General features: G+C 35.9%; 1 protein-coding gene across 1 annotated transcript; it reads left to right on the plus strand.

Annotated features, from left to right (window-relative positions):
- Nucleotides 1-311: 311 nt before the first annotated feature.
- Nucleotides 312-11,726, plus strand: LOC309477017 (uncharacterized protein; the record flags this gene model as incomplete). Its single annotated transcript, XM_082140170.1, has 9 exons — nucleotides 312-377; nucleotides 6,275-6,392; nucleotides 6,856-6,988; nucleotides 8,020-8,096; nucleotides 8,217-8,297; nucleotides 8,386-8,454; nucleotides 8,538-8,743; nucleotides 10,549-10,643; nucleotides 11,548-11,726. The coding sequence occupies 9 exons, from the start codon at nucleotides 312-314 to the stop codon at nucleotides 11,627-11,629; spliced, it is 927 nt and encodes a 308-aa protein (XP_081996296.1). The 3' UTR covers nucleotides 11,630-11,726.
- Between the last annotated feature and the right edge of the window lie 2,630 nt (nucleotides 11,727-14,356).

Below are 14,356 nucleotides of genomic sequence, written 5' to 3' on the forward strand. Positions count from 1 at the left end.
TGCACCCCACCGCACAACATATTGACAGCATAGCTAGCTAACTGTTAGTTCCTTTGCTGCTGACGTGAATCAGGTACTCAACATGGCGGAAGACAAATTTTACTAGTGACGTCGTTGGTGACATCATCTGATATTCATCTATAGTACATTTCGTTCTTTTAATCGACTTTTCAACATTGTTTTCGTGTAGTATGTGGTTGTTTTAAATCTCGCCCGATGTGGCCTCACAAAATGGCGGCGCCTTTTTGTTTACGTCCCAGAACGCACTGCGCAGTGACGTCAGTTGCCAAGCCCTATTTATGGGTGATAGGATGAGCGTGGTTTTGGAGTGCCCATCAAACACAACAGGACGACGACAGACATACGCCAGATTTGAGGTAAGTTGAGCGAATTTTGCTGGTTGTATGAATAAAATACCTTTATTGCAATGCTATTTTACTTAGTTTTGCAGCATTTGCTAATGTTTTAATGAAGTTAACACGATCGACAGTGCTTGAACTTTCTATTGAGTAACGTAACTTTAACTGCTCCCGCCATTTACAGAGCACAACACACGTGTAACGTTAAGTTAGTTAAAGGCCCTTTCACACCGGATGCGTAACGAAAAAGCGAAACGAAAAAGCGAATAGTTCGTGTGCGAATAGTTCGCATCAAAACCATTCACATCAGCCGCGACGCGAATTTGCGACGTCTGTGACGTTCAGAGAGCTTCAACATTCCCAAACTTTCGCGCCGACAGCTGAGAAAACATGGACACTTCATCATCATCATCATCCAGTCATAGTCATAGCATCCAGTGAAGACGAGCTTTTCATTTTATTTAAAAGACAGAAAAGAAGGTTTTGGGTGCACCCAATCTTACAGAACAGAGAGTCTGAAGGGGAGTATGCTTATGTGCACAGTTTTTTTTTTTTGCGTCTTCAACTAAACACAGTGCGTTTTGTAATGTAACTACACATTACATGTAACACACGAAGTAAGTAAGTTAAAAATCATTCGACTAGAAACTGTAGATATCACACAAAGAATGTATAGTATACTAAAAGCAGCCCTAAATAGTCTCACTACATTTTGTTACGTGTTCAAAGTAAACACGGTCTCTGTCTCTATCTTTGACGATAATAGTGTTAGCTTTCTATCCCAAATGTAGTTTGGCCTGCTAGCCTACACAGCACAGGATATGACTAAAACTATCACACAACAAACTCAGTCAAGATAACCGAGTTGGTTGGCAATGCTACGCCACACATTGTCTTTCAAATCGTTGTCCTTGTAGTATGTGATTGGCTGAAGCCTATTCTGTCGCCGCAAAAGTAAAAAAAAATCGACATCGAAGCGAATAAAATAAAAGTCGTTTTTTCGCCGCTGCGCATTCGCGTTCGGTGTGGAAGCACTCATTACACAAACAGCTGATCGAAAAATAAAACCATCGCGCGAATGATTCGTGCGTCAAAATCGCGTCCAGTGTGAAAGGACCTTAAGAATGAAGAATAAAACTACTCGCTTTTTCTCCGTATGCTTTAGTTCGCTTTTTCAATATAGCAAAACTGATTTTCATTAGAACGCGCTCTTGAGATTCAAAAGACAAGTAAATTGGCTAAGTTAGCTCAGCTAGCTATGAAGTGCGTATTTTCTCTCCAGTTTTCTGTTCCATGTGTCAAAATGTATTTATAATTTTATTGTGTCAATTGGCCACAGTCTTTTCATTTTTACATTTTAAAACAAACTCCTTTGTGACTTTTCCAAATTTTGGATCGAGCACTTGACAACAGAAATGTGACCCCTTTCACAGACTGTAATGACGCGTTTTAACAATCATCAGTGTCATAAATTCTGCAAATTTTTTATATACACAGTGTATGTATAAGGCCATAATTGTAATTCCTACAGGCAGCTATTTTTGGCACCATTAAAGACCTAACGTTATTTGAATTGGGAAATACTGTTATCTCAAAAACTGCTTAACAAACTCAGTTAAATAATATTTCAAATCACCAATATGATCTGTCACACTGTTTTCTCTTGCTCAAATTGCCTATATAAATTTGTATTTTTGGCTTGGTTTCTGTGGTAACCGGCGCCTCTGGCGTTGCAGTCACGTGGTTTATGTAGCTCTCAATAGTTCGAAACAATTCTGCACTCAATCTTTTTAATGGGTTTAAGCAGGATAGACAGCAGTTTCATTATATTTATATTTATTTATAGAATAATTTATAGAATTTGACAATAATTATAGATTATAGTTTCAAATGAATTTTGGATAGTGGACTTTAATGTTCTGTGCTTATGTTGTCCCAAACCCGTAAGACTTTCATTCATCTTCAGAACACAAATGAAGATCTTTTGATGAAATCTGAGATTTCTGAAATATCTTAATTTGTGTCCCGAAGATGAACGAAAGTCTTGCGGGCTTGGGATGACATGAGCGTGAGTGTTTAATGACTTTCATTTTGGGTGAAGTATCCCTTTAACTTTTGGAAATTTGCAAATCATAAAAGTTTTTTAGTTTGAGTTTTCCGATATGTCAATGCTAAATGCTTCATCTGTAAATTAACATCACATTTTCTAATTTGTTTTACCAGTTTCTCTTTCCCATTTTCACTTTCTCAGACAGTGACCAGTATTAAAAAAAAACTCGATCCTTCATGGAGTCTCCCAAGGACTGCTTGGTATGACCTTTTTTTTTCCCTTTTTTTCCTTTTTAGTGTCAGATGTTTTTGACAGATTCACCCGCTTTTTGGCTACTTTAACTGCATAAATGGAAGAGAAAGACAGGTCATATAACACACTCTGGAAAAGAGCTAAAAGACTGCAACAAAAAAATGAAGCTGTCCAGGCAGACAAAGAGAGATTGCCAGTAGATGATATGCAACCTTCACCAAAATTATTATGTACCAGACAGTTCCCAGTGCATCAGGCATGTGACAGTGAGCAAAATAAACAGGCATCTGGTAGTGAGAGTGAGATAAATAATTGCTCACTAGGTGATTCAAACAATAACTTGTATGAAAACAGCAGTGGTGAAGAACCTTCAGCCTCTTTTAGTCCTACTCTAAGTGACAGACTTGCTCAGTGGATCAGTGAGTTCCAAATTAAACACAATGCTGTTGATTCACTCTTAAAAATTCTGAGAGAAAAAGGAAATCCAGAGCTTCCCAAAACAGCAAGAACATTGCTTGCTACCTGTGACAGAGTAGACTTACAGGTAAAATCTGGCATGGAATATATATACCTTGGGTGTAAAGAACAAATAGTAACGCATTTGAAGATGTATCCCCACTCAGTTTTAAGTAATATGGATGAACTAGACATTTCTTTGAATATTGATGGTTTGCCACTGTTCAAAAGTAGCAGTCAGTCATTGTGGCCTGTTCTGTGCAAAATAAATCTGTCTCCGCCCACAGTTTTTCCTTTTGCATTGTGCTATGGAGCCTCAAAGCCAAAAAATCTTGACTTTCTTGAAGATGTTGTCAGAGATCTTCATGATTTGATGGAGAATGGATTGGAAGTGGGAAATGAAAAAATCAGAGTTACTTTGCGATGTGTGACCTGTGATGCTCCAGCTAAAGCTCTGGTTAAAGTAATTAAACAGTATTCCGGGTATTATGGCTGTGACAAATGTAATCAGAAAGGTATGTGGGATGGCCACAGAGTAATATATCCTGAAAGTACCAATCTTACTCTCAGAACAGACCTGTCATTCAGAGAGAAGACTCAGGAGGAGCACCACCTCCTTTCAGGGGAAACACCATTTTGCCAGCTGTCGATTGACATGGTCAATCAGTTTCCGGCCGATTACATGCACCAGTGTTGTCTTGGAGTAATGAGGAAATTGATTCTGTTGTGGCTGCGTGGACCAAAGGGAACTAGGTTGTCATCCAGCCAAGTCAAGGAAGTCAGTGATAGACTTGTGGCACTTAGACCATGCATCCCAAAGGTGTTTGCTAGGAAGCCACGCTGCTTGGGAGAAATCGATAGGTGGAAGGCCACAGAACTGCGCCAATTCTCCCTCTACACAGGGAAAATGGTGCTGAAGGGTGTCTTGCCTGACAAAATGTATTATCACTTCTTGACATTTAGTGTGGCATTGTGTATTCTCATCAGTCCAGGGCTTGCTAAGGAGTACAATTCATATGCTGGTGAATTGCTGACATTCTTTGTGGAGCAAGGGAGAGCTCTATATGGGAGTGAGTTCTTGGTGCACAACGTACACTCTATGGTGCACCTTGCATCTGATGCCAAAAACTTTGGCAGCCTTGATCAATGTAGTGCTTTCTGTTTTGAGAACTATTTGCACCACCTGAAAAGGTTGGTTCGTTCTGGCCGGAGTCCTCTTTCCCAGATTGTAAAACGCCTTGGTGAGATGGACAGGCAGAAAAAAGAAACGGCAAGACATGCAACCAATTTGCGAACTAAAAGACCAGACAACATTTTTGCTCTCAGTGATTTGGAATGCTGTGAGGTTGTTTCCATTTTGCCAGAGGAAGAAAGTGGGCCAAAGATGTTGCTCTGTCGTGTCTATGGCCATCTGGAGCCTTACTTTATGGAGCCTTGTGATTCAAGACTTGTTGGGATTTATAAAGCCCAGATCAGCCAGACAAGAATGAAGAAACTGCCTGAAGAGCTACTGGTCAGAAAGGCATTTATGGTAGAGGACAGTGGCAACTTAATAATTCTTACAGTTTTACACTCATTTTAAATTGACATTCAAAGGAATGTTCTGTATTTTCTTTATAGAGAACTCACTGTAGCACTAAATATTTTATAAAGATTTTGTACTCTAAACTTAATTTGTATTCTAACATCTGTAAAAAAAAAAATTCTTATTTGTTCTTAAAGGGATAGTTCGTAAAAAAATGGAAATCAGCCGATGATTTACTCACCCTCAAGCCATCCTAGGTGTATGACATTCTTACCCATCAGAGTCCATCAGAGCCTATCCTGTATTCATCTAAAAGAAGAATGTCATATACACTTAGGATGGCTTCAGGGTTAGTAAATCATGAGCTAATTTTAATTTTTTCGTAAACTATTCCTTTAAATAATATCAGCATTATAATATTGACCTAATGCCTCCTGAATTTGTAGTTCCAAAATAATTTTTTTCTTCAAATATTCACATTAGACATATCCTTAATGTCTGGTTTGGACAGTCTTCAGTAAAAAAATAAAAAAATAATCAAAGCATCAATGAATTAGAGAAAACATTACCACTTTTTCCTCCATTTCTGCTTGAACATTATTTCGTGCTTTTCTTTATCTGCAGAAGACAGCACTCAAAAGTAAGTTTTCACTGTTTTACATATTAGCATTGTTGTAGAAAATTTATATTTTACTTTTTTTCATTAACTTTCTTAGACATTGTTTTAAGCATTGTTTCTCTTCTGGATTGTTTGTACACGTGATGTAAGCAAGACACACAGTAAAACAAATGGTTAAGTACCTTTAACTCTTTAGGTATGGAAGATAATTCAGCCAAGGGGGGTTAGAGGGGCCATTCTATTCTAAATCAGCTAGATGTGGCCATGCTGAGTGAGTGGAAAACTACAGAGAAAAGGCCTTGGAGTATAAGAAGGGAATTTCCTGGGCTGGGTGTCAGGTCTTGCTCACGTCACGGGGTAGCTGCTGTGATTTTGTGACTAAGCCTCATGGAAGAGAATAAATATCTTTTAAAATACAATTTGATTCTTGATGTCTCTTATGCTGTGATGCGGTTTAATTATTGTTTTTGCCACACCAGCATATTTAGATTTTGAAATTAAATTGTACTTTTCTGCCTTTTAGCCTACAGACAACCACTTTGCCATTATAAAATTTGAACTAGACAGCAATGTAGATGCCGTTCCCTCTATATGGCTGGACAAAACCACAGAGGTAATGTAACTGTTTCTGTGGGGGTGGGGGTGGGGGTGGGGGTGGGGGTGGGGGGTGGGGGGAGGGGGGAGTGGGGGGAGGGCGTTATCATATTGTTTATTAGGGGTATTTAAACTCATGTCACAATTTGAGAAGTTTCACAATACTGAACTCACAATATGATACTATCATGATACTTTAATAGGGCCAACACAAAGATAAGTTTAAATAGTTAGGTTAATTATTACTTTTTAAGACATTAGGTAATCAGGGATCTGAACCAATTCAAGAAAAAATTAAATAAAAATTATATCAGGAATGGGACTTTATTATTTTTCCCCAATGTATGCTGACATTAGAAAATAAATATTTATGATTCTGCTTAGCTACAAATACAGAATTATTATTCTCACATGCCTAGGGTCAACAGAAATACTTGTTTTTAATTAATAAAGATGTGTCGGTGAGGGTGAAAAAAAAAGAAATACCTGACAAGGGATCCTGGCAGAGATACAAAGTGTCTATTCTCGGATATGCAGGTATTAGGAATGTTACTGATTAATTGTTGATCAATTAATATTAATAATAATAAGAAAATCATTACAAATACAATAGGGTTCCGGCACCTTTGGTGCTTGGACCCCAAAATATTCCTGAAAACTGACATCCCTTGCAGGTGTATACAGTATTGTGCAAAAGTCTTAGGCACGCTGGTATTTCTTCCTTAAAGAAATGGTTAAGCCATTTAATTATATATTTTGTTGTTTACATACAAAAATATCATTGGATTATTACAATTAATGGAAAAATGAATGTTTGGAAACATAAATTGATATTTCCTACTGAAACACTACAGCAAAAGATATAAGTAACTGACTCAACCATTTTTTGGGGGGTGTAAATACTAATGTGCCTAAGACTTTTTGCAAGTACTGTATATGCAGGTATACCATTGATGTTCAAATATGTGTAACCCACTTTGCTGATATGTTTTCACAACAGAGAACTATGGTGAAGCCCGAAAAAAAGTAAAGCTGGCTACAGTATCGTCTAATTTGGAGAGTGGCGATGAGGAACCCTTTCGGCGAACCATCTTGAAACCATCCCGCTATAGGCTGGATTGTGATGATGGGGAGTACTCATGACTTTACTCAAGTACATTTGAGAGGCAAATATTGTACTCTTTACTCCGCTACATTTCTATCCATAACCGTGAGTACCCGTTACTACTTATAAAAAAAAAGGAAAAAAGAATAATCTCGGAAACCCTCAATTTGTTGTTTCCCTCTCAAACGTGATTGGATTGTGCAGGCGCCACTGATTGGGACAGCCTATCAGAAATCACCTTCAGCTTTCCGCCAAAGTCAACTCCATGGTCAGATTTAGATAAGAGATGAAACCATGGACGAAACAATGGATGAAGACGCAGCAGGTCCATCCCAGGAATGTGCCAACCCGTGGCCCCACCTCGCCAGACTATTTCAATTTTCTGAACAAGTTACTGATAGTTTTCGCTTCAAGTGTTTACCAATGTAAGCACTGTGGCAGTAGTAATGCAATATTTAGAAAATGTACTCTTGTACTCTTGATACTCAAGTACTTTTAAAAACAAGTACTTCAGTACTTTTACTTAAGTAGACATCTGACTGTAGTATTTTTACTTGTACTTGAGTAAAATTTAGCAAGGGGTATCTGCTGTACTTTTACTCAAGTAATGAAGCTGTGTACTCTGTCCGCCTCTATATATATATATAAAATGTAAATGTATTAATAATGTTTCTTTATTAGATGAGGATGAAGAGCCAGTAAAAAAAAAAAAACCGAACACACTCTGAAATTTCATTGCCAACAAGCAGACCTTCCTGTGAGTAATGTTTTCAGGGTCTTTTTCTCTCTCTCGGATAATGATCTATTTGTGATTAACCCTCTATGGTACGCATTATGTTCTAACATGACATTTTTCCATGAAATAATTTATTACATGAAATGGCTTATATAATTAATTTATATAATTAATTTATATAATACGCCACTTGTGTCTGGTGTAGTCACAATGTTAATATTGTGGTACATGCCAAGATGCAAATTTGTCATTTTCATTTCATTGTGACCTCTTGGATAAACACTTTGTTATTAAGTAACTGTTACTCCCTTTGTTTCAGTCAGTCCATCTGCAGCATTTTTTTCTGGACGGAAGGCCGTGCAAAGAGCTGAATTGAGTGTACCAACTGAGTCTTTTATTTGTATGCATTCAATCCTTTTTTTGAAACCCTAAAAAACAAAGGCTACTATTTTTATGTTAATTATTATATCACAGTTTAAACAGAATCACATAACAGCTAACACAAACTCTAATGTTTTAGGTCCACTTACAGAACAGCTACACCCGAGCACGACTGACAACACAGAAAATGCATCAGTCTCAACTGTACAAAACCGTAATGGTAATTTAATATTTATGTTTAGAAATTTAGAGGGTAAAGTTACAATTATTTAATACTTTGTTTTCTGCTATTCTTTTTTTTTTTAAAGGCATTCCTGTTGATGCTACAGAGGGAAGGAACACAGTGCAAGAAATGTCTATTGCGACTCCAGGCCAAGGCAGGTGTTTAAAAAAAACATATTACTATGTTCTTGAAGTATGACATTCATACAGAGTAATGTTATGTGTTGTCTATTTAAAGAAGGAAATTCCAGGTTTGAGAGGGCTGTATTTCTCATGCTTGATAAAATTGAAGGAAGGCTCCTTAATATCGAACACCTCCTAAGAACCAACATGGCATCTGAGCTACCAGAAGTCCAAGATATTTTAGAAAAGCCATGCAACACACCACATGACCTGGACCAGTTGTGTACAAAAATGAATGATTGCACATTCAAGCAGAGAGTGGTAAGAATTTTAAGTTGGTTGTGAAAAATATATACATTGTTCCAGAAATTATTGTAAATGTAACAAAAATCAAAGTTAATGTTGAGCTGTGAATTGTTAGTTTTTTGTTTGTTTGTTTGTTTTAATTATGCATGATATTTTGCCCTTCTTTCCCATTCAGTATTTCAATGTTGCTCATGGGGCTGTATATCGAATTTATACAATCTATTCAAATATATTTTTATAAGCAATATAGGACAAGGCGATGTTTGTCGATGTACGGTAGTTTGATATTACAAGCGTATCTGAAAAATAGCGGAGAACACAGAGTGCATAATCCAATTTTCCTAAACATGAGACTCGCTTATTAGTAAGGGCTTCTAAATAACTTGTAAGATTTAACGCATATAATTTAACAAATGCTCTAAAGTATACATGTGCTGTTTAACACATTCTAGATGTGGGGTTTTCATCAATGCGTAACTTATGCAAGCGATTGTCTTCTAAACTTCACAGATTTAAGTGAATTTAAATAGGAGAGCAATAGTGATAAATGGTATATTTTGCTAAAATACTTGTGGTTGGACATATGTGACGTAGAATTTTAAAACTACAAGTAAGTCTATTTTTATGGTGGCATTAACTGTAAAGTGACTATTGTATTGAGGTAATCAAATGTAGACTAATACGGTTAAAAAGCTAAGTGAATGTGTCCGTGCTTTAAAAAAAATAATAATTTAGTAATTTTTAACTTGGCATATTGTGATTTGCACCTATGGCAAAGCCTACATCAGGGATGGGCAGCTTAGGTCCTGGAGGGCCACCGTCAAAACTCGCCTGCCTGTAGCTTTCTCCTGAAGACATTGATCAGCTTGTTTAGGTGTGTTTGGTTAGGGTTAGGGTTGGAGCTAAACTCTGCAGGACAATGGCCCTCCAGATCCCCCACAGTAAGATCCCCATCCCTGGCCTACATTCATTAAATTGTTTTTCATAGACTTGACAGCATGAGCATTGTTTGTAGCACAACATTGGACAGGATGTGTAAATAACATAAAAAAAAGAAAGAAACAGAAGAAAAAAGAAAGTACTGAGATTAATACAGTTAAAAATACAGTTTCGCCCAGCACTAGTTGCTCTTTTTATGTCCCATTTGTGCACTCTAATATGAAAATACTTTTATTATCAGATTACCGCCCTGAGCCTCCTGGGAGGCAAATCCCCTGGAGATTCTGTTCGCAGAGCAATGCGGAGAATTGGAACAAATGCACTGTGGGGAAAGTACAGTTTTAAAGGTCGCAAAGGAAAAAAAAATTTCCAGGAAATGCATATATGCAGTGTGATTATTCGTAAGTTCATTAATCTTTTATTTCAACCATTCTGGCAGGTCTTTCAAGACAAATAGTGCTTTTAAAGGGTTGTAACAACACTAAACTACATTTTCTGAGATGCAACACACATTTCTGTTAACATGTATTTGAAGACAATGTTAGCACTGCCAGGTAAATTTGACTGTTTGCATTTTTATCTTCTGGGTTTTGTCAACATCACAGGATAATACATTGTGAAACACTATATTACTGTGAGGATCTTTAAACTTTAAACTTGCACATTATACTAATTCAATGATTGTAATAAAGCTTATAAAATGTCTTTACTTCATTACATCTTATGAGGACAGAAGTTTCTCACATTTCAGTATTATTTGATTAATCATTCAGCCCTAGGATAGCATATGTTGTCAGCTCAGGAAGAGATCAATTAAATTGAAACAATTTATAATCAGTGTAGCTTAAATTTACCTTGTATGTATGTGTGACTTTTTTTAGAGGCCTGTCGTCGCACACATGCTAAAGTTTTGGAGAAGATTTTTGAGGAGCTTATATCAGACACACTTAAATTTGCACCACATCGACGTGACCAGGTCAGTGATCAGTCTCATCACAGGTTGGTGTCTTTTTGTTTTCAATCATATATAGTTGATGAAATTCAATTGTGCAAAATTGTTGGGAGAATTGTTAATATATGTAAAGGGAAACTAACATTTAAAAAAAGTCTGTGGGTGCCATCTTTTGGACATTCATCATATTACATTGGTTTTCATTTCTTGTCCTCAAACAGAGGACTTATCTGTTTATTTTTAAGTTACACATTCTACATTGATTAAACAAAAAATCAAATGTGTTTTTAATGGTAGTATTATTTTATACAGAAATAAATTATTTATAATTCAGATGAGAATAAAGTTAGAGTTGATTACAATTTTAAGGAAAACAAATATATTGATCAGAAATGTAGCACATTAATTTTAAATAGATTGAGGTACAATTACCAAACACATCTCAAGGTCTTTGTCTTTTTATTAATTTAATTAATAAACTAATTATATAAAACTGTTGTGCACTACAAATAAACTGGTTATATGCCAGTTTAATTTTAAACTGGCATTAATTAATGCTTTTTTAATTCAAACTTTATTAATAAAACCTATTTAAAAAATACAAGGCTTTTGTTTTTCCCTCCATTGTACCGAACTCATGCCGAACCGTGACTTCTGTGTACCGTTCCACCCCTAGAGTGCAGTTTTAATAATTCAAACTGCATTAAAAATAGAAAAAATACAAAGTCTAAACAATAGAAAATTAGTAGCATCTGACTTGAGCTCTCTCATATCTTCATGTTTTCTCCCAATATTCCAAAGCAAATAATGTTTGTAAATGGTCAGAAAATCAAATGAGATCTTCTGTATGAGCGAGTACAGCATCCCAGTGCTTTTATACTAATCTCACCACACTTTAATACAACACTGTCTTCTTTTCTCCCTGCAGTATCTCCAGAAACCCTCTCAGGCCTCTCAGATCCTCGTACCGGAAGTGGAAGCTGACATGGAGGATATTGAAAATGTCATAATAAATTGTCATGTCTAGTTTCAGCTTTGTTTCATGTTAATTTCATATTGTTACTTTTCATATTGCCCAAGTCTTGATTCATTTGTATCGGTTTATTGGAATAAACTATACTTGGGTTCACTCCAACTCGCCTTTTTTGCAGTGGACTGCATTACACATATTTTAGACATTATTCAGGGTCTTTTTTTAAAATTCTTTATAGATCTTTTTGTCTTAATTTTAAAACCTAAACATTTGTAGGTTCTTCTGTTTAAGATGCTTTCATAAAATGATTTTCATATATATTATATACCTTGTTATATGAAAAAACATTGAGAACGTTTTAATAAGTGAATGAAACGTTTGAATTAAGAGAATGTTTATATAACAAGAGAATATTAATGTTCAAATAACCTTAACCAAGAACGTTAATACAATGTTTATTTAACGGGAGAATATCGTTCTTATAACCTAAGAATTGAACGTTCTAATAACGTTTTGTATAACGTTCTTATAACTAAGAAATGACGTTAATACAACGTAAAAAAAACTGGACGCTTTTAACGTTCCTAGAACATGGATAAATAACGTTTTTATAACTTAATGGGAACGTTATGGAAACGTTCTTATAATCAAGCAAGAACGTTAATACAACGTTTATATAACAGGAGAATTGAACGTTCTAATAACGTTTTGAATAACGTTCTTATAACTAAGAAATAACGTTAATACAACGTCTGAAAAACTGGACGCTTTTAACGTTCCTAGAACATTGAGAAATAATGTTTTTATAACTTAATGGGAACGTTATGGAAACGTTCTTATAACCAAGCAAGAACGTTAATACAACGTTTATATAACAGGAGAATTGAATGTTCTAATAACGTTTTGAATAACGTTCTTATAACTAAGAAATAACGTTAATACAACGTCAAAAAAACTGGACGCTTTTAACGTTCCTAGAACATTGAGAAATAACGTTTTTATAACTTAATGGGAACGTTATGGAAACGTTCTTATAACCAAGCAAGAACGTTAATACAACGTTTATATAACAGGAGAATTGAACGTTCTAATAACGTTTTGAATAACGTTCTTATAACTAAGGAATAACGTTAATACAACGTCTAAAAAACTGACGCTTTGAACGTTTCTAGAACATTCAGAAATGGCGTTTTTATAACTTAATGGGAACGTTATGGAAACGTTCTTATAACCAAGCAAGAACGTTAATACAACGTTTATATAACAGGAGAATTGAACGTTCTAATAACGTTTTGAATAACGTTCTTATAACTAAGGAATAACGTTAATACAACGTCTAAAAAACTGGACGCTTTGAACGTTTCTAGAACATTCAGAAAATGAACGTTTCTAGAACATTCAGAAATAGCGTTTTTATAACTTAATGGGAACGTTATGGAAACGTTCTTATAACCAAGCAAGAACGTTAATACAACGTTTATATAACAGGAGAATTGAACGTTCTAATGACGTTTTGAATAACGTTCTTATAACTAAGAAATAACGTTAATACAAGTCTAAAAAACTGGACGCTTTGAACGTTTCGAGAACATTCAGAAATAACGTTTTTATAACTTAATGGGAACGTTACGGAAACGTTCTTATAACCTAAAATTGTTAGCTGGGAAGCTGGTTCAAATCATACCTATCTGACCGCTACCATTTTGTCTATTTAAATGGAGAAAAATCGACCATAACTCCAGTAAACTATGGAGTGCCGCAGGGATCTGTATTAGGCCCTCTGTTATTTTCAATATATATGCGTAATTTTCTTTTATTAAATCCAGACAAGACAGAAGTAATACTTATCGGTTCAAAAAACCGCCCACAAAAACTCACACAATACAACTTTAACATCATAGGATGTCCTGTTACTTTATCCTCTACAGTAAAAGACCTGGGTGTTATACTCGATTGCAACCTGTCTTTTGAAAATCATATTTCATATGTTACAAAAACAGCCTTTTTCCACCTTAGAAACATTGCTAAGCTACGTAATATGCTATCAGTTTCTGATGCAGAAAAGTTAGTTCATGCATTCATGACCTCGAGACTGGATTACTGTAATGCTTTATTAGCTGGTTGTCCTGCATCCTCAATAAACAAGCTACAGTTTGTCCAAAATGCCGCCGCTAGAGTTCTTACGAGATCAAGAAAATATGATCATATAACACCGATTTTATCATCACTGCATTGGTTACCTATAAAGCTCTGTATTAATTATAAGATATTGCTACTGACTTATAAAGCCCTAAACGGCTTAGCTCCAGTCTATTTAACGGATCTTCTATCGCCCTATAATCCATCGCGTTCTTTAAGATCACTAAATTCAAGGCTTTTGGTCATACCTAGGATATCCAGAACCACCAAAGGAGGGAGAGCATTTTCACATTTGGCTCCAAAACTCTGGAATAGTCTTCCTGATACTGTTCGTTGCTCAGACTCGCTCTCCCAGTTTAAAACTAGATTAAAGTCGCATCTCTTCAGCCAGGCATTCATATAATCCTACAGTTCAAACTACAATCCGGCCTCTAGCTCATAAATGCCAGAGGAGAACTGGCCCCCGACTGAGCCTGGGTTCTTCCAAGGTTTTATTTTCTCCATTAAGTCACTTGATGGAGTTTTAGGACACCATTAGGTCACTTGATGGAGTTTTTCGGTTCCTTGCCACTGTTGCCTTTGGCTTGCTCAGTTGGGGATATTTTGGGGATATTTAATTTAATTT

The sequence above is a fragment of the Leuciscus leuciscus genome, assembly GCF_965113295.1.
Source record: "Leuciscus leuciscus genome assembly, chromosome: 1".
NCBI lineage: Eukaryota > Metazoa > Chordata > Actinopteri > Cypriniformes > Leuciscidae > Leuciscus > Leuciscus leuciscus.